A 24,181-nucleotide genomic window follows, 5' to 3' on the forward strand; every position below is an offset into this window, starting at 1 on the left:
TATATATGGGAGCACTATGAAAATAGTTATATTGAGTAATTTTATACTTTTACATGTAATTTTATACTTTTACATGTAATTTTCTTTTATGTTTTTTGAAAATTACATATTATATTGTTTTATCATATAAGGTATTGTATTTTTTAATATTGTTTGATATAATTTTTTATTGTGTTTTATATTTATATTTATATGAAATTTTTAATCGTTACATATGTAATTTATATTATCATGTAACTTTTATTATGTAATAATGTGTGTTGTATAATAAATAAAGAATATTGTATGTTGTATAATATAGAAAATATATGTTATAGATTTATTTATGAGTTTCTATCATTATTAGTGAATTTTGGAAATATTAAAGAATATATTGCAAATTAATTAGTTTTTAAAGATTTTTTTGAGGGTTATTGTTGGAGCAAACCGCGGGTGCATATCTAATTGCACCGTAAAATCCAAACTAACCAAACAAATCCGACATAACTTACATCAAGATCTAACGAAACTTTAAAACTAAACTATGCAAAAGTTCAAATTCATATATTAAACATTAAGTATTCAAAGTTTGAAACAACACAACAAGACAACATATTCGAGCAGAAACAAGTTCCAAATATACGGACTGGAAACTGAAAAAAAACAGATAAATGACATTACCAAAATCAATTCCAAACTTTCAAAAACAAAGATGATTTCCAATTTCCAATCATTCTCCTCTCTTAGTCAGTCCAAATGTTGAATAGTGAAGAACATGTGTAAACCGATTAGGAAGAAATCAGTTGCGGAGACTTGATTCAAAATTTTAAATAGATTCAAAAAGTATTTACATAAAGCAATTTATCATGACAAGATTTAAATCTCAAAAGAACTAAAGAAGTTTGTGGCAAATGATAAGTCCACTGAGAGTAGGCACTATCACATCAAGAATCAAGTCTCACTCTCTACGAATGTAAAGATTTGATTAATGGGTCGACCAGTTGTGCCCCAATATTGACAAAAAAAAAACTAAAAAAGTTTAACAAGACAAGAAATAAGTTAACACTTGAGACTTGTTGAGACTCAAACTCCGAAAACAATCAAAAAACACAAACGTTAACAAGTACTACTCAAATTCACAATTGATCAAAAGATATAATGAATAGAACTTACCTCTCTGAAGATTATTTTGCAATTCAATTCGAGCAAGCATCTGCTGAATGGTAACCACTTCTTTCTCGGTCAATTGAATTCCACTCTTTAACCACTGCTCATTGTACATTACAACTCCAATCATGTAAAGTTGATTAAAGTTACCCTTTTTAATTTCAATTAAATGACTAAATTTTTCCGGTGAAAATTTTCGTAATAACTAATAACATACAATATCTTATTTTGTACTTTTTTAATTATAAGAAGATTTTTATTAATTTATATGGCCTTTCTAAGTAAATTAATAAAACTCAAATCATTAATTCATTGCATTTTTCTTCTGATAAATAGTATAGATTTACATTTATTTATTTTAAAAATTCAATCTATAGCATATACGAAAAAGAATCAAGGGTTTCCTTTTTTGGTAGTGAAAATCAAGGATTTCTTTAATTTTATAAATACTGTGATCATTAAGAGAGAATATAATGAAGCAGTTATTGGATAACTGCACTAGCATAACCTCTGTTTCCAAACCGGGAATAGCCTAAACCGGGTTACATAGTATAAACAATGATAACCCTGTTTCCAAACAAGATTTTCAATTGGCTCCTTCGACAACACTCTAAAAACGCAGAGAAGAAGAAGGAAGAAACTTCTCCCTCTCTCTCTCTCTTTCTCCAATGGCGAAACTTACGACGGACTCACCTATCTGCCGGAAAATTGTCCTTTCATTCTTTGATTTTCTTGATTCCGGTAAGAACCACCAGTCACTTTCTACGAATTGCGTAAATCGATTTCACTAATCGTATCAGGGTTTGATTTAGAGATAGAACAAATGGTTGGTTTCGTGATATTTAGGGTTTTAATCGTCTATGTATTTTGTTGTTCTTTGTAGTTGAGGTTGCTCCAGGTGTTGATGAGGAAGGGCTTGAGGTTGCTAGAGAATGTTTAGGTGAAGCGTTTAAAGTGAATTCAGATTCTTCGAGAGATGATCGTTTGAAACCTGTTTCACTTGTCAATTTGTTCACTTCATTGGACCAAAGTGAACCTCTAGAAAACATACCACCACCACCACCATCATCATCATGGCCACCACCACCACCCCCAGGTCCGCCACCTGCTACTCAGGATCCTAGTTCCTCCTCAGGTTCTGACTTTATGGGTTCTAATGTCTCCGTTGATACGAGTAAAGAGCCTATTTTTACTGGTAAGTAATTGTTTCTTTTATGTTCGTTGGACCAATGTGAGTGCTGGATAGTATAATGGGGGTAGTTCTTATTTATATTGTTGATTATGCTACCTGTAGGGACTTCTAGAGATGAACTCTTTGGCCAACTCTTTGGTGCGCTTGAGAAAGTACGGTATTTCAGGAATACACCTGAGGGTGATGATGATCCTGCTCAGCTGGAAAAAGCTACAACAATATTTCATGATGCTGTGAATGTAGGTTTGATTTCGTTGTTTGACTTCATTGAAGGTTTAGTACTACTTGATAATTTGTTTGGTGATAATTTTAGTATCTGCATATCAGGAAATGGAGAAGTCTGGATGCCAGACCTTTGATGTGAAAAGCTTGGCAGAAACACTCAAGTGCCAAGGTACTTGTGATTGCTTGTGTTATCTTGTTAATATATAATATACTTGTCATACTGAGATATGATGACTAAGAATTTTTTTAACGTGTCTGCTTTTAACAATATGTCCAATTTTCTTGGAATCATGGGAACCTTTTTCTGAGTCTTTAGTTGTTCCCAAAAGCATATGTTAGAATGAGATCGATGAAGGGTCTATCTTTGGGTCCTTGTCACTTCTATGTGACATTTGCTGCTTCTCAGGTAACAAGGCTATGCAGTCTAATCTTTATCTGGAGGCAGTCGAACTGTATTCTTTTGCAATTGCACTGACGGATAAGAACGCTGTTTTCTACTGCAACAGGTGTGTGATCACTCGTTAACTTTAGTTTTAAATTCTAGCTCTTTGGTGGGGTGCTTCCTGCATAAATCTGATTTTGATGTGCTTAGATAATTTTTTCCGTTGTCCAATGATCTGTTTAACTAATTAAAAAATCATTTATCAGGGCTGCTGCATATACCCAGATCAACAGGTGCTCAGAAGCAATTAAGGACTGTCTTAAATCCATTGAGATTGATCCAAATTATAGTAAGGCGTACAGTCGTCTTGGGTTAGCATATTATGCTCAGGGAAAGTATGCTGATGCCATCGAGAAAGGGTTTAAGAAAGGTATTTATGTGTTCTTAGAATTTATTAGCATATTCCTTTCATAGGATCGATTGCTGTAGAAAAGGGCTAGAACTTTGCTTCTCCGAGTTAGCTTAGCATTTATTCTGTGTAACATTTTTCATTACACTGATGGCAGCTTTGCAGTTGGATCCGCATAACGAATCTGTGAAAGAAAATATCAGGGTCGGTTATTATTTTTATACATTTCTCTGTTATAATATGGTCATTCTGTGATTTACATGAGAATCTGATATTGACATGTTGCGAAACACAGGTGGCTGAACAAAAACTAAGAGAAGAACAGCAACGACAGAGACGCGGTCAGGTACACCTCTGACTCTTGAGTCATCATCTCATGGATTAGAAATAAGAGGAGAAATTAAAGAAACTAAAGTTTTGTGGTGTTGGAAAAGCAGAATACAAGCACAAGTCACGGTCAAGAACCAGGAATGGGAGGAGGACAGGGAATACCATCTCAGTTCTCAATGCCTTTAAACCCCGACTTGATGAGCATGTTCATGAACATGGCGGGAAACACATTCCCGGGAAATCATTCTCATAACGAGGGAGGAGCAGGAGCAGGAGCAGATGGAAACAGAAATGGTTCGGATGAGCCTGAGATTCGTTTAGGTGGGAATATCAACATCGATCTCGGAGGCACAGAGCAAATGCCAGAAGACATATCAGGTGCATTACGATCAATGATGCAGATGTTTGGAGGAGGATCACAGGGAGGCACTGGTTCTAATAATCCTCAATAATAACGGTGCACATGGAAGACCATCTGGGAATCAACCTTAGAATCACATCATGTGATTCTATTCTATGATGTTAATTTCTGAGTTTGTGCTACAAAGACTTTGTTAGGTATTTGAATTTTTAACATAAAAAATGTAGTGAAGTGACATGTTATTACAAAATGATGAAGGGATACTATTGGCTTCGTGTTGATAAAACCTTTTTGCATTACATTACACTTGAAAGTAAAATTTTAACTATCAGATACATGCATCATCTGGATGTTGGTACGCAGTTTTTGAAAATAAAATTGGTAAACGCTAATGATGAACGAACTTGAGCTAGTAAATATTCCCAGAAACAAAAGGTAAACTGTTTTTACTTTTTACTATACAACTGAAAATCCAAACCAAGCTTATCAAAACAGTACCAAGACAATAACAAACACTTCACCAAAGATCTAAATTGGATACTTTGAAGAAGATGTATAATATCGGCGCGTATATACAGTACAGTAGTACAAGAAGCACTCACATTAACGCGACAGCAGAAGAGGGTTGAAGCGAGCGGATCCTGATATCGTACTTTGTAACACTACCAGTCCTAGGCGATGTCGGATCTGAGTTCTGCGTTACAAGTGCATACTCAGGAGGAGCCTTCTCCTGAGAAGCATTGCCGATATAGTTATTACATTTGCGACAGAGAAGCTTAGTTCTACGTCTGAACAAACCCCAAGAGTATCTGGAGAAGTGTGGCATGCATTGGAACTCATCGACCTGACTAAATCTACCCTCGTCGATGTTGAAGAAGGATATGATTCCACTCTTCATGGACTTGCCATATTTTGATCCGATTGTTGATGTGATTCGATTAGTGGAGCTCAAGTTCAGTTCATACCCACAAGATCCGCAACTGCAAGAAAGTTAAAACCCATTCCTCATTATCTTAAAACACAACACCGATCTAAGTTCAGACAACAACTAATGCTTCACCAAAAACTTAAAAAAAAAAAAAAAATTCTTAGATTCACATGATTCCTCGCCTCCAACTCCCAAGTAAACGAATGAACAATCTTTTTAACCTAAATCAAAACTATTCTAACTAACAGAAGAGCTTTTTAATCTAAGCATAAACATCAAATTGATTACTGATTCCTGATTCACATGATAATTACTCTCCTCAAGCTATACATCAAAAATATATCACTCTTCCAAAGAACACACTTACAAAGATAAAAGGGTTCTGTCTCAATACAGATTTTTTTAACAAAACACAGTTAAAAAAAAAAACCCTGCTTCATTATCATTCCAAGGGTTAAAAAAGAACAATCCTTTCTAATCAAAGTATCCACACTCAAAAACCCTAAAAAAAAAAAGGCTAGATTAAGGCACAAGATACCATACAAGAATTCAAATTAAATTGATATGAACCTGTAATTGACATGTCTCATGGAAGAAGACGAAGAGAAAGATGGAGAATAGAAATGGTTTCCACCAAAACGGCCGTCGTTAACACCCACCGACGCCGATCTCTCCATCGTCGCCGAGATCACTCAGTTAAACGCCTGAAAATGATTAGAAACGGTTTCGATCGGGACAAAAGTTTGGAATTAGGTTGATGAAGAAGAACGTGTCGCAATCGATTCGGGTGACTTTGACTTCTTCTCTCCTCCACGACCAATGTCGCGGTCGCTGTTTCTAGTAACGATCGAATTCGAAGTAGTCAGAGATCTAATTCTTTTTCGTTTTAAATACATTTATTATTATATGACCTAATTGTTTTGGTATTTTTTACTATTGACTGCTGATGTGGATACTTTTATTGGTTTTTTCTTTTACTATATAGAAGTATAGAACATTAGAGCATGTCTAGTGGCAATTCTTAATGGGTTGCTCAATGAATTTCTAACCCAAAAATAAATCAAAAACATAAAAAAATGTTCAAACTGTTGAGAATCGTTGCTCAAGTGAGCATCAAAAGAACGCTTAAAGAAACGGTATGTGGCAACTTCTGGTTGGATGTCTTTTAAAATATAAAAGTCAAAAAAAATTTCTTCATTTTCTATTTTTCTTTTCCCGACTCTCTCTCTTTTCTCCTTCGACGAACCGATGAATCTCTTCTGATTCTTCAGTTTTCATAGATTTCATTGAAGGTGAACCGATGAATCTCTTTCTTTCTCTCTCAATTGGCGATGTGATTAATTCAGAGAGAATAACGATTAGTGACTAAAGGTTTGGAGAAAAATCACTCCTTTGTGCTTGTGTGCCGTCTTCAGCAAATCCCCAACATTGCTGTCTATTACACCTCCGGCGAACCTCTTCCGTCGCTGCCCATTACATTCCCGGTGAACCAGCTTCTTCTCCTTCTTTACATTGTTAGAATCCTTGTTGTACTTTTCGATAAATCCAGGTTCGTTTTTATTTTACACTACAAAAAATATGCGTATTCTTAGCACAAGAAATATGCGTATTCTTAGCACACGAAAAATGTTATAGTATAGTTTCGATAGCGATTTCGTAAATGCTGTCTTTGCCGGTACTATCTTAGACGGGACATATATAATAGCGTTTTTTCCCTATGCTATTAATTGTATTTTTATAATAGCGCTATGTTATCGCTATATTAAAATTATTAGTAGCATTTTTTATTTGCCATATTATAATGAGTGGTAGCGAAATATTTGTACTATGATTTTGTCAACTGTATCTATATATTATTGCTATAATATATTTTTCAGGCAGCCTGATTATGCTCAATATAAATGATTTATATATATTATATATATACAGCTTTTGCAAAAAAAATCATTATGTAAGACAAAACTTTATAGAAGCCTCAAAATACAGTATATATCATCTTAAACATTTCAACTACAATATACTACATACATTACAAGTCTCAAACCAAGTCTTAACCTAACATTACAAGTGACACAATCAACAAAACCATGAAGCTAGAGACTCTTCTAGACATTCACATGCATTACAGGATTAGGACGCAGCACTAGAATACATATGAATAACTAAACTGTCTTTGACAATTTTTCTTCTTCCTCATGATCCAGCTCAGTAAAGAACGTTTGCAAGATAAAGGCAACAATCTGAAAATACACCCAAAATTAGTCAAACAATGGCATGTAATCATCTACTCTTATGTTAAGTTGACAATATACATAACATTACAAGATAGAAGAACACATAAATAAGGTTGCATTAATCATAGAAGACATATAAGTTAGATGTGAAAAGTGTAACAACATCTCAAAAAAAATAAAAACTGACCCTTTGTCTCAATCCGAAAATTCCACCTCTCCAAGACTTCACTAGTGGCTTTGCTCATTATTACTAACACTATTCTCTGCCACTTCTCAGATCTTCACATTCTCACACACAAAACTCTAACAAAACTATGAAATGCTAGGAAAGAAAAACAGTACCGGAGATCTGAGAAGTGTGATTAGACATGAATGATTTGACGAATTCGTCTTCAATAAGCACCATTGGAAATCCACATTTCTTCACTTTCACGAAGCTCTCCTCAGGATAAACCGCATGATTGTAGAGAATACTATACACCAAATCAAAAACAAAATCGAGTCAATTTCACTAAGAAAAAACGAAATGAGAGATTTATCTAGAACTGAATTTTGAATTCGCGATTCCAACTGTCACCTGGTCGCAGCGTAACATAAGAGGAAAAGAAAGAAGAAGAACCGTTAAATTATGGAGAAATATTTTCCCCCAAATCAAAATCTAATCTAGGTCACTCTAATTAACGGAAGACGACGGAGCGGCTCCCCGGAGACGGTGGTTCACAGAGAAATAAAAAGGGGTTTTGGATCAGTTTCTTAGTGAATTTGCAAACGAATAATGAAACCATCACAGCTAACTAGCAGTAATCTCAGAACAACATCAGAATTAAACATCCACTGTCTCAAAACAACAGATCTAAGAAAATACAAAAACTTACTTTTTCACGGCTTCGCCATTAACTTTACTTCTGAAACGACCCGACCCGTTTTTTTTTTTATAATAATAATAATAATAATAATAATAATAATAATGAATATTCCACAACTAATGGTATTATACCCACTAGCCGCCTAACCACAACACACAACCGCGGATACAGAAACAATATAATTAACCAACAAATATCCAATAATAAATAAGCAATATCAAAGTATAACACTAATCCAATAACCAATCATCATAAAACATGAAACCAGCAATCTAGTTTGTGTCGAAAGCCCTAGTTTGTGTCAACCGACACCTCCACATGGTGTCGATCAATACTCGTCAAAGTTATCGAGCCGTCCTCGCGTTGGTGTCGACTGACACCCTAAAAGGTGTCAACCGACACCAATGCCGAGCATCGATTTCCTTTGATCAGAAACTCCGAATCTCGCCTCCAATCTTCTTCAATCTGCTCCATGCATCCCCAGAAGCCAAAACCCAGCCATAGCAGCCACGAATAACCACAGAGAACTCAAAGAAACAACCACATAAGCACCAAATCTTAGAAAAACTAGAGGTCTTAGCTTAGATAAGCCATGGTCATGCACTCACCTCTTTGCAGGAAGATTCTGACCAACAGCAACGAATCCATCCCTCCTAGCAAGCGTCTAGCTCCTTCCTAGCTTCATATCTCCCAAGAAAAGCCAACAAAACTCCCAATCTCACTCAAAATCTCAAGAACAATGTTTTTCTCTCTTTTCTCACAAAACAAGATAACGGCGACCAAAAACACTTTCCAAAACCCTTTTTCGTCGACCATACACTTAATCTTGGTTTAGTGGTTTTTCCTAAACCAAACTGGTCGAAATCGATAATTAAATCGAACTGGTCGAACCAGAAGATATTGGTGTCGATCGACACCCATCCCAAAAACCCAGTAATTGGTTAGTGGATTTTACAACTTCCAGAATCTGGGACCTTCTCGTCTTCTTCCTCGTAATCCAGAAGCTCCTCCTCATACGCACCGTCCCATACTTCACAAGTTCTACAAACAGAGAAGAAATTTCAGAAAAAGTTTGCAATTGAAAAGCAAAAAGAAAACCCTAAAATATGGCTCGATTTAGGGTTTGGGTGAGTTGGGTCAAAGGAATGGGAGATGGATGAAGTGGCTGAGCCACTGAGGGGGAGGAGGGTGGGGGAGATGATTCATCAGCGGCGGAGGAGTAGATCAGCGAAGAGGAGAATAGAAGGTAGCTGTTCTCTTTTTTTTTGTCGGCCTATTTTTTTTGTTTGCGTCTCCAAAACGATGTAAAAGAAAGGATATTATGTTTTTTTTTTTCTAAGTGTCGGCGCTTAAGTGAATATTTTGGCACAAACGTTGGCGGAATATGTGATTTTAGTCTCCCGCTTAATGATTTTTTTTCATAGCATTGTTTTGTGCTATTGTAGTGATAACAGGATTTTCACCCAGGGTATCAATTTCCTATGCAGTTGTAGTACAAAGGGTTATCAATCTAAATGGTTTTTATGCTAGCAGATAGGATGCAATCAGAAGCAAGCTAGTCAAGCCAAGCAATTGTGGGTTTTGTCTAACAATCCTAAAATAATAAAATAAAAGAATATAAACAAGAAACCACACGATCTAAGCACTCGATGCAAGCATTCGAGTACAGGATCGGGTGGGGTGATCGAGTAAACAAGGAAAGTATGAACAACTCGAGGGGTTACTCAAAGCAGGTGATAGTGTACCTGTTCAGGTAAGGGATCGAGTGATGAATATAAATGCAAACAATTAAAATACGAAAGCTTCTAAGGATGGGGTAATCGACTCCTAAGTGTTCTTGACCAATACAAATGTCTTACATGCCTCAAGCAAATATTCCCTAGAAAATGAATCTCTAAAATCTTGTTAAAACACTCTCGTGATAGAAACAATCATTCTTGATCACTCGCCTACCCAACTCTTGTTGGAGAAACATGACTAAGCGGGCAATAAGAACCGATTCATTATTGTCAATAAACCCCTTACTCATCTAATCTCTTAGGCTAAGTGAGTAAATCTCTAGCATTGGTTGATTCAAGCATTTCATCTACACGTCTCGGTGGTAAAACACCCTAGATCTAATCTCACCCTCTCTGTTTGTTAACAGCATTAAGAACACCAATCTAGAAGGGAATTTATAAATCATAAACAATCAAACTAAGACATCCTAACCGATCAAGAACACAAAATCATCTATCCATCCCTAGAAACTTTACTACACTACACGGAAATCATTGCAAAAGACATAGAAACAAAGATGAACGAAAATTGCATTGTATTAAAAGATAGAGTAGAAGATAAAGAGTACAAGGTAGAAATCTAAAGAAATAACAAAAAGATATTAAATAAATCCTAACAAAAGTGAAAAGAAGTTTGAGTCGCTCTAGATCTCTCTCAGAAGCTCTCGCTCTCTGTTTGAGGGTCTGCGGCGTGCTCGTTTGCGAGGAAGAAGAGGGGGGGTTTATATATTGAAACCCCTTTGACCTAGCTTCCCAGTCCTGCCCGAGGGTCTACTCGATGGGGTGCACGAAGATGAGGTCGGGTTACTCCTCGGGTAGATCTTCGGGTTGTTCTTCCTGCTCTCGGATCCTCCTCGGTCGTGTTGGGGTTCAGACTGTTCTTCCAACTCGGCTCCTTCGGGTACATGTTCGGATTCGTCCTTGTTTTTCCCCATTTTAGGCTCTTAAGCACCTATTTTCATCCAAAGTATGCAAATGCAAGAATATAACACCCTAAATGGCCTAAATGCGAATTCTTACAGTTAATGACCTAAAAATGCTAAGGTAAGGGTATAAACAATGCAAAATATGGACAAAAAAGGATGCTAAAAACATGTAAATTAGAGAGTTATCAGACCGCCAAACTTAAATCATGATAGTCCTCTAGCAAGAAAGTAGGAGGGTGCGGGTTAAAAACGGGGACTCATAACCTTTATATACTAAGCGAAGGATTCAAGCTATAGTCCTTAAAGATAGTTTAACGGTGCTAAGATCAATCAACATACTTACAAATATTTTTCTATGCTTATTACCATGCATCGATCTAGTTCAACCTCCAACTAAAAAGTAAAGAACATCTCTTTCACATTCAATTAAGTGTTTGGCGAATTCTTGCAAATGGAAGGTGAATCAAGCTCAATCGGTTTCAAGGGTAAGGCTTTTTGGTAAGGTGGTTTCAAACAAATTCTTTGGGTGTTTTTCTCTCAAAAGAAGGAATGCTAGAAAGTTGTGAAAACTATCTAATATTGAGAACAATTTGGGCATACAAAGCTTAACTCTTGATAATCTACCCTTTTCTCATTCACTTTCTCTTTTTTTGTTTTTATATTTAAACCCCATAGAATTAAACTGCCTACAACCTTGATTTTAACTCTATTTTTTTTTTTGTAATCCCTAAGGTCTAAGCTTTAAACATCTAGCTCTCTTTCATCTCTTTTTTTCTTCTTTTCTTTCTTTGCTGAACTCCTAATATGTATATATCCCATATATATATATATATATATTTTTTTTTTTCTTTCTAGGAGACTAAAGCAAGATCTTTCTCTTTTCTTTTTAACTTAGAGCTAATTTGAACTGAACCTTAGGGACTTCTTTTCTTTTTTTTTTATTCCTCAACCCAAACCAAATAAACATGCTAACCACCTATCTTTCAAAATCGATTCTATTAACTAGTCTAAATGATTCTAACTTAGCTAAATCAAGAGTCAGTTCTTTGTCGTTCTCAATACTGTCAAAGTTTCACAACCTATAACACAATGAAAAGGCCTCACTCAACAATTCACAACAATGTTTGAAAGAAAGGTTTGGGTTCAAAGGTAGGGAAAAACAAATCGGGTTAAACGAAAAGATTGGTAAAAATGGAGTGCTAACCCGAGTTTAGAGTTACCATGAGCAAGTGGAGGAAGCATTCAAAAGACACAAGGTTCTAAGCAAAGATTTTTTAGTTTTTACCAAAGATTGATCTAGCAACAACAAACTGTGATTAAGGGCTATAGCTTCAATCCTAAGGTTTGATTTTAAACAAGGTAGTTTTAATCATTGTCCCCTAAGATGCATATGCAACAATCCTATATGAAGCAAACTAGACTCAATCCTAATATGTAAATGCAACTACATGAACACTCTTTTTTTTTTTTTTGTAAATTTTTCAAATTTTTTTAGGTTTTTTTCAATGCACATAGATGTAGACTCAAATGAATAAAACTAGCATGCAAAAATTTGAAATAAGAAAATAGGAAAATAAAACACAATGTTAAATACATTCTAGGATCCAAGAATCACAAAATGGAACAAACTTTAATGCAATGTTATTTACAAAGGTTTGATGAATGTGGTACCTCATGGGTTGGTGAAGAAAGACGTCACTACAGCTTCCATGCTTCCCAATGTACACTCAGGCTTGTTCTCAGCTCCAGTGGTTGCTAGATTTGGCTCATCAGTGAGCTCGTTGATGTGTGCAGACCTGTTGCTCGGACCAGCATCCGAGTCATGCATCGGGTAAGGCATCGAGTACCCCATCAGGTTAGGCATCAGATATGCTCTAGCTCATTCAAATATCCCCTTAACAATTAATGTCTTTTATTCCTAGAATTCAAAGACACTAAAGAAAATAAATCAAAACAACAAAAAACTTTAGCCATATTTAGAAGGATACCTTTGGGACTTCCTCCCAAGTGAGCTTGTTTAAAGTCACTAAGCTTGACTTTTCACCCTTCTCATGCTTTGGAAGATTTATAGAGAGGAGATGAAGTCCTCTCTATTCCCTGAGATTTCGTTTTTCTTCTTTTTCCAGGATCAATGCTAAAAGTGTTATTCCTCATCGTTATATGCAGCCCTTGCTTTGCTTTCTTTGAGGAAGAACCACTGACTTTCCCTTGAAGTTTCTTGATTTTCCCACTGATCTTATTCACTGTAGTTGTCAACTCCCTCACATAAGCCTTGAGAATGTTAGTAGTTTGAAGTGCTGACAACCCATCAGAGACGGGATTTCTTGACTCTAGCTGTTGGGGAAGCTTGGAGATTGAATCTGAGCATTCTGGAAGAGCTGGAGTGTGATCCGACCATGAATCCAAACATGAACCCGACCATGGGGTCGAGTTATGGGGTTGTGCTCTCCTTGGAGCTTCCTCACATGCTGTAAAAATCTCTGCTTTTGGCCCATTTACACCCTCAAAGATTTCAGACTCAGTTTCATTACCTTTCTCCTTAATCCGGAAAGTCTGTCCATGAATAGTTGGCTTCTTCCGCTCAAGCTCTTTAACTTGTGTCTTATCCTTCATTTCATCATGTTCTAACAAAGGTTCATAACTCAAGACCATCACTATTTTGCTTATTAATATAAGCCTTGTTCTTTTTCAGCATTTGCTCTTTAAACCGTCTTGGAAATGGCAAAGGTGGCTGATAGGAATGAGGAATGAACCGAACTGGATTTTCAGGATCTTGAGCAATGACTTGATCAAGCACTCGACCATGTGCTCAACCATGTGTATGGTCAAGTGGTGGCTCAAGCTCAGTTCTCTTCTCATTCTACACTTCTGGTTGGAGAAAATCCTCCCCATCTTGGTTGTCACTGTCCACAGTGAGCTTTGTAGGTAGTTCTTTGAGAGATACAGCTTGGGCAGTGGCAAACTCTTTGAGATTGGTAATTGCTGTCCCATTGAATAGTCCAGAAGAAATAGATGCACTCTTGCTCTCTAGGTGAAGCATTCTGCATGTTAAAGCTTCAATCTTGATATTAAGGGCACCATATGTGCAGTCTATCTTGTTATTCATCTATGTGAGCTTTTTACTTGTTTCCATAGCTTCTATAGCTTGACCTACCCTTAAGCTGGGATCATATTCCTCACTGTAATTTCCATTGCAGTGAGCAAGATTCTCTACTAATTCCCAACCTTCAGCGATATCTCTATTCATGAAACTTCCATTGGAGGTTGTGTCTAGAAGTATTCTGATACTGGGAATAACACCTCAATACAAAGTACTCAACAAAGATGCATTGTTGAATCCATGATGTGGGCATTGCCTCTGGTAGCCTTTGAAGCGCTCCCAAGCTTCAGTGAAAGACTCGCCATTCTGTTGGAGAAATCCTGAAATTTCATTCCTCAAACGTGCAGTCCTTGAACTAGAGAAGAACTTTGCAAGAAAGACCTTCTTACAATCAATCCAAGAGGTGATTATTCCAGAAGGTAAAGTCTTTTCCCACTAATGGGCTTTATCTCCTAGAGAAAATGGAAACAATCTCAGCTTCAAGGCATCCTCACTAACTCCATTTATTTTGGTGAGACTACAAAACCTGTCAAATTCACCAAGATGTGCAAGGGGGACTTCAGTAGGCAGTCCATGAAATTTGTTGCTCTGAACCATTGAGATCAGACTACTCTTGATTGTGAAGGTTGTGTTGTGGACAGCAGGAGGCACTATCCAATACCTCTGAGTATGAGTAGTGGGAGCATCACTATCACCAATCTTCCTTCTCCTTTGAGGTTCAGTTTGATCCTGCAGGTTTTCCATTCCCACTTCTTCTTGTTCTACTTGGATACCGTCCTTTGATGTCTTGGTTATCTAGGCAAACAGTTGGTGTATACAAGTACCCGATCAAGAATCCGAAAGGTCACACGAGCAGGTGCTTGGGTAGACAGGTTCAGGTAGGGGTTCACGTAAGTTCACCTGAGATCCAAAACAGAAAAGCAAACACTTAGTACCGAGATATAATAAAAAGAACTTGATCAAGCAATTGCTGAAATCCTAAATGTAACAAGAAACAACCAAATGGCAACGGCGCCAAATTGATAACAAGATTTTCACCCAGGCTATCAATTCTCTATGCAGTTGTAGTACAAAGGGTTATCAATCCAAATGGTTGTTATGCTAGCAGATAGGATGCAATCAGAAGCAAGTAAGTCAAGCCAAGCAATAGTGGGTTTTGTCTAACAATCCTAAAATAATAAAAAAAAAGAATATAAACAAGAAACCACACGACCTAAGCACTCGATACAAGCATTCGAGTACAGGATCGGATGGGGTGATCGAGTAAACAAGAAAGGTATGAACAACTCGAGGGGTTACTCAAAGCAGGTGATCGTGTACCTGTTCGGGTAAGGGATCGAGTGATGAATAAAAATGTAAACAATTAAAATACAAAAGCTTCTAAGGATGGGGTAATCGACTCCTAAGTGTTCCTGACCAATACAGATGTCTTACATGCCTCAAGCAAATATTCCCTAGACAATGAATCTCTAAAATCTTGTTAAAACCCTCTCGTGATAGAAACAATCAACCTTGATCACTCCCCTACCAAACTCTCGTTGGAGAAACATGACTAAGCAGGCAATAAGAACCGATTCATTATTGTCAATAAACCCCTTACTCATCTAATCTCTTAGGCTAAGTGAGTAAATCTCTAGCATTGGTTGATTCAAGCATTTCATCTACACCTCTCGGTGGTAAAACACCCTAGATCTAATCTCACCCTCTCGGTTTGTTGACAACATTAAGAACACTAATCTAGAAGGGAATTTATAAATCATAAATAATCAAACTAAGACATCCTAACCGATCAAGAACACAAAATCATCTATCCCATCGCTAGAAACTTTACTACACTACTCGGAAATCATTGCAAAAGACATAAAAACAAAGATGAATGAAAATTGTATTGTATTAAAAGATACAGTAGAAGATAAAGATTACAAGGTATAAATCTAAAGAAATAACAAAAAGATATAAAATATATCCTAACAAAAGTGAAAAGAAGTTTGAGTCGCTCTAGATCCCTCTCAGAAGCTCTCGCTCTCGGTTTGAGGGTCTGCGGCGTGCTCGTTTGCGAGGAAGAAGAGGGGGGTTATATATGGAAACCCCTTTGACCTAGCTTCCCAGTCCTGCCCGAGAGTCTACTCGATGGGGTGCACGAAGATTAGGTCGGGTTATTCCTCGGGTAGATCTTCGGGTTGTTCTTTCTGCTCTCAGATCCTCCTCGATCGTGTTGGGGTTCGTACTGTTCTTCCAGCTCGATGGCTCCTTCGGGTACATGTTCAGATTTGTCCTTGTTTTTCCCCATTTTAGGCTCTTAAGCACCTGTTTTCATCCAAAGTATGCAAATGCAAGAATGCAACACCCTAAATGGCCTAAATGTGAATTCCTACAGTTAATGACCTAAAAATGCTAAGGTAAGGGTATAAACAATGCAAAATATGGACAAAAAGGATGCTAAAATCATGTAAATTAGAGAGTTATCATGTAGAATACTCAAAAAAGAAACGCGCTATGGTTTTCTGCTTATCTGGATTACGAACAAGTTGAACTTTTGATTTATTTGGATTTCGACAATACTCATCTGTGTGTAAAACAATTTGATGAATTTGGGATTTGAAATCATCGATTCATATAGAAATATGTGTTTGTTTTTTTAAAAAATTTTAGTAAGGTATGTTAGGTTGGTTTGATGAACGTTTTGTGATATGGTCTCAGTGTTTGGCTTTTGTAGTGTGTTAAGGAACCTATCTGTCCTATTTGTTATGGTTTTTGTATATTGTTCGTTACGGTGATTGTGTCTTTGGGTTGTGTGCAGCTACGGTGATTGCAGACAGAGAGATAGGGAGGCCGAGGTTTTTTGATTTGTCAGCTTCAACAGTGAATATTCTGCAAACACTGCCGTATCAGAAATGGATGAAATGGTTAGAGAAGATTTCTATTTGCTAATGCATAGTGTTGATTGTTCTATCTAAAATGTCTTGTCTCTTATATATGTTACATAATCAGGAGCTGAATACAGAGTGTTGATTGTTCTGTTTAAAAAGTCTTGTCTTTCATATGGATTTTGGTAGCTGAATACATAGTGTTGATTGTGTGTTTATATACCTTTGTTCTGTTATCTTATGAACACATTAGTAGTTTGGTCCTGATTGTCCCTAAACAATGGAACCGTATAACTTGACTTTGTTTGACATTATTAGTTTTGGCCCATTTCTTTGCCCATAAGATCAGACTAAATTTAGCATTTGGATTCAATAGATACATGTGGATCCTCTTTGCCACACGAATCTTTTGTGAAAGTATGTTGGTTCTCATATTGAAAAACGGTTAATGCATCATACCCTCTCATGATTCACCTTTCCAATATTTGTTGTCGATTATTATTCGTGATCTGAAATTTCAAAAACGTATGATTATGATGATGCAACATGGATCGTCGGGTTTGTTCAAACACTGCTCTATGCTGACTTCTTCTATTATTATTTCCTAAGGCAACACTTACCTCATCTTTTGAAATTGTTCCTAACACAATGAGTTCTGCCTTTGACTGTTTTTGTGTGTTTCGTTATGTTTGCAGCTGGAAGAACAACAAAAAGCTCCAGTTACCAGCTTAATATCTAAAACTTGTGCTTATTACTCTCTGTGTCCAATGAACTGTGGTCTCATTTTCTTTTTTGAGGTAGCTGCTCTCTGCTAACAAGAATCACCATGTTTGATGGAACAGGCAGTTAAGATTGACCTGAACATTGATACAGATTTGGCTAATGCTCTTAAAGCTATGGAATGCCCATAGATTCTCTTCTTACGCGGAAACTTGATTTTGTACATAGAGAAAGGTGATTAGATGTGTTGCTAATGCTGTTTTCATTTTTTTGCAATACCTTTGAGCAATGGAATAATAAACCATGTTGAACTTGAAGCAGACTTTCGCACGGCGGATGAATTGGTTCAAATGATTGCGCACTTCTACTATAAAGCAGAGAGACCTTCGTGGGTCGAAGGCTAAGGTAAACCTGTTCTGTTAGTTTGCAACGAGAACAGAGTACTAGTTTTACACAAAGGTCAGTCTAGGAAAGGAGATATAAAAAACTTCAAACATATAGATTATCTTGTGAATTAGTTTAATATTGATTATATGATCAAGTCATAGCTGGGTTGTTTTTAAGCTTGATATAGATCTTAACTGTAAAAATGTTGTGACTTGGCTATATACAATCTTAGGTCTATGGTTGGGGAAGAGGAGAACATGGAAGGGTCGGGTTAGGTGACAATGGCAGAGGTGACAGTAGCCAACCTAGTAGGCCAATTTGACTGTTCCAAATGGGGATGAATCTGATCTTGCTAAAGCCATTGGTATCGATGTTTGCGGCAAGTTCCCTCTCATTACGTTTCCATCTTCTGTTATGTAAAATGCTTTCTCTTTCACATTGTTTTGTAACACTACTAAGAAGATTTGTAAGAATTGATAACCCTTCATTTTGGAATATATTTAAGCAATTGTTTAAAAAATTTGAATTATGATGATTAGGCATTCTTAATAGGGTTTCTCCATTGGAAAATTATTTTTTAAAAGTACTTAGTAGGTTGCTTTGATTAGTTTAATATTAATTATATTATTAGTTTAATTTTGAGCAACTTAATAGAGGTTCTAGAGTGGACATTGTAATGACCCGTATCAAGAAGTACGTACCGAACGGAGAAGACGTGACCCAAGGACGTGCGATATCCTTGGAAGACAAAGGAATGAAAACCACGAAGATTGAACGAGTGACTTGCAAGAGAGGCTACTAAGTCCAAGAGGGAAAATAGACGTGGAGAAACGGACATCAATGACCATAGGACCGGAGTGGTCGGAGTCACGGACGAGAGGTCCGGAGATAGACGCAAAATTCCGAGATTACGGACGAGAGAACCGGACATGGACGAGAAGTCCGAGGTCACGAACGAGAATAGTCGGAGTTACGGACGAGAAGTCCGGGAACGGACGAAAAGGATGGAAGTCACGGTCAGGAGGACCAGAGAGTAACGCGGAATTAATCCGCATATGCTCGGTGTGGTTTTTGCGGTCAAGCACGGGAGCTTGGGACGCAAGAGAGACGCAGATTGACGAGGAAGTGGAAAGGTCTCTCTGCATGCAAGAGAAACGCCACGTGTCGTGCGATTAAGTGTGCTCCGCCAGATAGTGAGATACACACGCGAGTGAGTGAGAGTATGCATCAGCGACATGCAGAATTTTGGACATTTGTCACTTGATTTTTGCCACTTGCCCAGCCAAGAGAACGAGAGAGAGGGCTATATATACCCCATCACTCTCTTATTTTCGACCAAAATTCTCTCTAGACAAACAAACTTTGCCAAAATTTTCTCTCAAACTTTTGAAGAGAAAATCTCTTGATTTTCGACCAAGGAGGAGGGAGAAAGAAGAGATCTAGAGGAAGGTGAAGCGTAAGAGCTAGTGGAGGTGCTGTCAGATCGGCGTGGTGTGGTGTGGTGAAGCTCAATAGGCCAAGATCTACAAGCTAAGGTGAGTTGAGGCTTTGGTTGTAGATTTGTTGTGATTTTGAGAAAGAGCAAGTGGGAGGTGCATTAGCTCTCTAGCTCTTGCATCGGCCTTGTTGAGTGGTAGTTCTTCCTTGTTGCATGTAGATCTAGATGATTGCATGTAGACTTGGGTGATTTGTGGGGTTTATATGCAATCTTGGAGTAGATTTGCATTTTTCAAACTAACTGCAAGTGTGAAATGCCTTGCATGTTAGATTTGAGGGGTTTTAAGCATTCTTGGGGAAGAATTGCATTTTAAAAATTAGCTGCAAGTGTGAAATGCCTTGCATGCTTAATTTTTGGGGTTTAAGAATTTTTAAAATTGGAGAAATAATTTTAAAAACTAACTGCAAGTGTGAAATGTCTTGCATGTTTAGTTTGGAGAACTAGAGAAGTGTCAAGCATAATTAAAATTATTTATTTAATTTTTGCTCAGGGGGTTGTGGTGGTAATCCCTCGTAGACTGGGTGAGAGATCAATTCATGAGTGAAAATTTTTTGGTTTGGCCACGCAAGAATCTCCAGGGAGGAAAGAGCCACATGTAAGCCCTAAAATTGAGTTAGTTCCTCATGAATTTGGATGTGAGACCAGTCTACGGTATAGGCTGTTTTGGGTGAGGCCATGCGAGAATCTCCAGGGAGGAAAGAGCCGCATGAGGGCCCAAAACTTGAGAAAAATGTTCCCATGGTCTTGATTGAGATCGGACATGGTGTATCATTTTTGTGAAGTCATGTGAGAATCTCCGGGGAGGAGAGAGCCGCATGCATGTATGAATTTGAGAGAAATGTTGAAAATTAATTGAGGAAAAATTATTTTAAAAATAAACTTGGGGTTGGGTGCATGTTAGTTTTGCATGCATGTGTAGTATCTTAAGTTGCATGTGAATTTCCCTTGCATCTTAAGCATTGAGTGAATTGCGTGGTTGACTGCTTGCTTGTTACTTGCTTGTATTCTTGTTTCTTGCTTGCTTTGTGTGATTGTATGCTTAATTCTAGTGTGGTAGACAGAGAATTAAGTGAGTGTTCTAGCTAGAGTCTGATTTGGAGTCTCAGGTCGTAGCTAGAAGTCGATCTCTGTTCCCATCATGAGTTGAGTGGTGAATTGTCCGGTGAGCTAATCCAGAGGGATCTCATGTTGGGACAATTTTCGGTGTCTAGCTAGCTACTAGCCCGAACCGCATGACGATACGGCTTGTGTGAGTCTGGTTAGTTACTTGTGTGGTTTCAACGCGAAAGTGTGGACCTCCGGTTGGTTACCTATGTGGTTTCAACGCTGAGAATTTTGTTGTCCTGTTGGTTACCTGTGTGGTTTCAACGCGGAGGATTATGTTGTCTGGTTGGTTACCTTTGTGGTTTCAACGGCGGAGTGTGTGGGATGGGCCAGAGGATCGAAGGGCCCCAGGATGAGTTGTTGTTCCTAGGAAGTTAGTTCCTTAGGAAGTGTGTGTTGTTCATGGTAGGATTCAAGTGTTGATGGGATCCACTTGGTGGTCCTATTGCATGAGAAGTCTAGGGTGATCAAATGAGTGATGCACCGCTAGTAGTTCTACCTGGCAGTGATTGCGAGTAAGGTGGCGAGAAGGCCAAGTTAGGTGGAGAAGTCTAGACGAGTCAAGTGTCTTGATTGTTGTTTAGATTGTTTGTGTGATTGCTTGTTTGTTTGCTTGCTTGGTTTATTGATTGATTGTTTGTTGCTTGCTTGTTACGCTTCTGTATTGCGTTCTTTGTTGGGGTGGTTGGGGGGTAGTGAGATGAGATGAGTTAGCATGTTAGAGGATAGCATGTAGTTAGTTACCCAACTCACTGAGTAATCCTAGATTACTCACTCCTCTCCTCCATTGTTTTTCTTGCAGGGAAAGTAATTGGGTAGAGTTGGATTAGGAACCCGGATAGGGTGTTTTCGTGCTGTGATGCAAATCCGTGTTTCATGAAATTGATGTTTTATTGATTAGATCCAACTATTTTCTCGAACTTTTTTTTTAAGTAAACCTTGCAAGTATATATGTACTAAATCGTGTATTTTAATATACATTCGGACAAGTGGTATGGTATGGTCTAGTCCAGACCAGCACAACGCCGTGTGCGTCCCATAGGTTTGCAAAGCCTGAGGGGCGTGCGTAGCCGATGGGCGTCTGCCGGCAGCCCGGCTGGGGATCCTAATTTGTTGGTGGAACCTCGGCTGGATTGCGGGCGGTCGACCTACGTGGCGCTCACCCGGGCTGCGTCCCGCGGTTTGTCCGACCGAGTGACGGGATGTAGTTCGGGGGCGTTACAAGACGTGGTATCAGAGCGAGTTGTGAGACTCGTGTCCACTTGGGCTTTACAAATGTTTTATCAGGTAAATGAGTCGTACACATCACTTAGAAACCGGTTTTTGCTTGATTAGTTGTAATTGAGCCTTAGACTAACTAGCGAAACCTTGTTGTTGTGGTGGTGTTGTTGCAGATGTCTTTAGGTAGCAGGAATGGTGCCATTGGTTCAGAGGGACAGAGTGCAAGGCAGAGGGAGTCAAGTCATTGTAATGGTTTTCTCTCGGCAGAGTCGGAGAGTACCCACGCGACAATCGACCCCGATAACTAGAGTCTCAATGGGATGCTAGATGGTTATGAGCAGGAGGTTGACCAACGTGTTTAGTCCAGTCCTAATGTGAGTGAGGACAACGGTGAGGAAGTGAACGAGTTAGTCGAGACTGATCCTTCCGAATGCTTGGGAGATGATGAAGAGGTCAATGATGGGTGGAATGACCAAGGAGCTGCAGTATGGACCGAGGTGTCGATGCAGATTCAGATCACTATCAATGGACGTGGTTTGACCGTGACAATTCCGGATTCTGTGCCGGAACACCAGAGAGAAGAGATGAGGACCCGAGTTATGGGTATGCTGTCGGAGATAATAGATGAGATAGAAGGTGAGGAACCGATTGGAGTTGAAACCAATGGCGAACCTGAGCACAATGATAGCGGTGAGACCAGTGCTAGAGCACCATGAGTTGAGGGTAGAGGAGACGCTAACTTGAGTGATGATGATCAGGAGGAGGACCTGGAAGTGGTTGAGATGCTGTCCAGTGACGACGAGGGCGTACCAACCCTCATTTTCGAGACAAAAAAGAGGCCAAGAGGAGCGGCCAGTGAGGGAACTCAACCCAAACTAGTGGCAATTCCAACACTGGTACCCAGCCAAGGAGAGACGTTTGCTGACCCAGAGAAAAAGACGAATCAAGATCAAGATCAAGACTGGAGTGCGGAGGCACAAGAGAGGGAAAACCAAGGAGATGTGGCCAGGAGGATGGGTTAATGGGATCCAATGCTGCTCGAGGTGGAGATTAACAACGAAGACTTGATGAGACGGTTGAGATTAAGTGAGGCGAAAGCGGAACTCGCGAAGGTATCAGTACCAATGGCCAGGTCTGAACCGAGAAATGGTCAAGAACAAGTGGAGAATCCGAATGCGGAAGGTGAACCAAGAGAAGACGGAAGTGAACCCAAGGAGGAACAAGAGATCGCCGGAAGTGAACCTAGAAGAAACCCGGAAGAAGACCCTGATCAAGAACCAAGTTATGAGGAAGTGGAGGAAGCGAGTCGTTTATTGAGAGACTCAATGATGGAGTTGGTGGAGAAGTTAGCTGAAGAAGGGAGGCTAAGGAAAGAGATCGTACAGTTGGAACATGGTCAAGGAAGCGAGAAGCGGACCAGGCTGATGAGTGAGATCATCGGACCCGTGGAGCGTGAAGAGATACAACCACATAGGGGAATGATAAAAACCTGAGCACAAGCAAGGAAGCGAGTGTCTAATCCTTCCCGAGTGCAGTTAAGGAACACGATCCACTGTGCGGTGTGTGGTGAGAGTGGTCACTGAATAAGGTGGTTCTGGAGAGCAGCGTTGTGCACTCCAGGGCCAGGAGATATGGTTGTGTGTTGGGAATGTGGTGCGGTAGGACACCAAATCCAAAGTTGTCCGACTAGACCCGCAAGAGCGGAAGAAGGTGGACTGAATGGATGTGAATCTCTGGAGCCTGCAGCCTCAACCTCTGAGAACCCGCCTGCTGAACCAAGTGCCGACCAGCCGCCTGAATGATGTGTATGCAACTGTAGGACGTGTAAGTCCCTGAGATAACCCTAGGCACCTGTTAGCCATGTTATAGGGTATTGTGTAACCTTTTGGAGCAGGTTAGAACTTACCTTTTGGTGTGTAATATTTATCTAGGTCGTGAGGACTAGATATAGAACCCGGTAGCAAGCATTACCTTTTTATCTTTTGTGTAAGATACTAAGGAAGAAGTGCTAAGAGTAGCCTTGTGTGGTTGTGTGTTGAGTGATTGCTTGCTAACCCTCTTGCATGATTGTTTGTGGTAGTTGTTGTGGTAGCTTGCATGTTGGTATAGATTGTATATAGGTTGCAAAACTAACCAAATGCTTAAGCTTGCTTTGACTTGGCATGATTGATTGAAGATTCACCCAAACACCATTATAACGCGATCTAACAAACGAGAAAGCACGAGAGTGATCAGGAGGACACTCGGAATGGCTTAGATGAGAGAGGAGAACTGTTGTGAGGAAAATCCTTAGGAGGTGGTCGAACTATTGATCCGGGAGGGACAATCATTTGTGGAGAGGAAAGAGAGAAGACAATTTGCATGGGCAAAATGTGAAATGGTCGAACGATTGATCCGGGAGGGACAATCCGGTTCGGAAAGAGAGAATGTTATGGCAGGCAAAGGCAAGGTGGAATCTAACCAAGAGAGTGGTTAGATAACGAAATGGTGTATTAGTCTGATGCGAA

General features: G+C 38.8%; 2 protein-coding genes, 1 long non-coding RNA gene and 1 other non-coding gene across 5 annotated transcripts; 2 read left to right on the plus strand and 2 right to left on the minus strand.

Moving 5' to 3' along the window:
- The first annotated feature begins 1,621 nt into the window (after window positions 1-1,621).
- Window positions 1,622-4,331, plus strand: LOC104720192 (uncharacterized). Its single transcript, XM_010438145.3, is given in 10 exon segments — window positions 1,622-1,887; window positions 2,030-2,341; window positions 2,441-2,577; window positions 2,666-2,732; window positions 2,970-3,069; window positions 3,212-3,375; window positions 3,512-3,558; window positions 3,650-3,700; window positions 3,792-4,129; window positions 4,131-4,331. Coding segments are annotated over 10 exon segments (1,335 nt in total). The 5' UTR covers window positions 1,622-1,814; the 3' UTR covers window positions 4,177-4,331.
- Window positions 4,332-4,408: 77 nt separating this feature from the next.
- LOC104720203 (uncharacterized protein At4g08330, chloroplastic) lies at window positions 4,409-5,861 on the minus strand. The gene is made up of 2 exons (XM_010438152.3): window positions 5,544-5,861; window positions 4,409-5,025 (listed from the first exon to the last, which is right to left on the minus strand). Exons 1-2 carry the CDS (start codon window positions 5,648-5,650, stop codon window positions 4,644-4,646), a joined length of 489 nt encoding a protein of 162 aa, XP_010436454.1. The 5' UTR covers window positions 5,651-5,861; the 3' UTR covers window positions 4,409-4,643.
- Window positions 5,862-6,920: 1,059 nt separating this feature from the next.
- LOC104720229 (uncharacterized) lies at window positions 6,921-8,037 on the minus strand. Of its 2 annotated transcripts, XR_015577911.1 has the most exons (4): window positions 7,785-8,037; window positions 7,550-7,680; window positions 7,395-7,463; window positions 6,921-7,213 (listed from the first exon to the last, which is right to left on the minus strand). It is a non-coding gene; the product is annotated as an uncharacterized LOC104720229 (long non-coding RNA). The 2 variants fall into 2 exon arrangements; XR_015577913.1 differs by lacking the exon at window positions 7,395-7,463 and having other exon boundaries at window positions 7,785-8,030.
- A 6,075-nt stretch (window positions 8,038-14,112) lies between these two features.
- On the plus strand, window positions 14,113-14,219 carry LOC147948408 (small nucleolar RNA R71). The gene has a single exon (XR_015586147.1). It is a non-coding gene; the product is annotated as a small nucleolar RNA R71 (small nucleolar RNA).
- Window positions 14,220-24,181: the final 9,962 nt, after the last annotated feature.

This window comes from Camelina sativa, chromosome 2, assembly GCF_030686135.1.
Source record: "Camelina sativa cultivar CO46 ecotype springtype chromosome 2, ASM3068613v1".
NCBI classification, from domain to species: Eukaryota; Viridiplantae; Streptophyta; class Magnoliopsida; order Brassicales; family Brassicaceae; genus Camelina; species Camelina sativa.

Bases quoted from the DNA above. Each gene is read 5' to 3' on its own strand.
- LOC104720203 (XM_010438152.3), bottom strand. From the start codon at position 5,650: ATGGAGAGATCGGCGTCGGTGGGTGTTAACGACGGCCGTTTTGGTGGA. The intron at 5,026-5,543 runs GTTCATATCAAT...ACTTTCTTGCAG, and splicing joins ATGAGACATGTCAATTACAG to TTGCGGATCTTGTGGGTATG.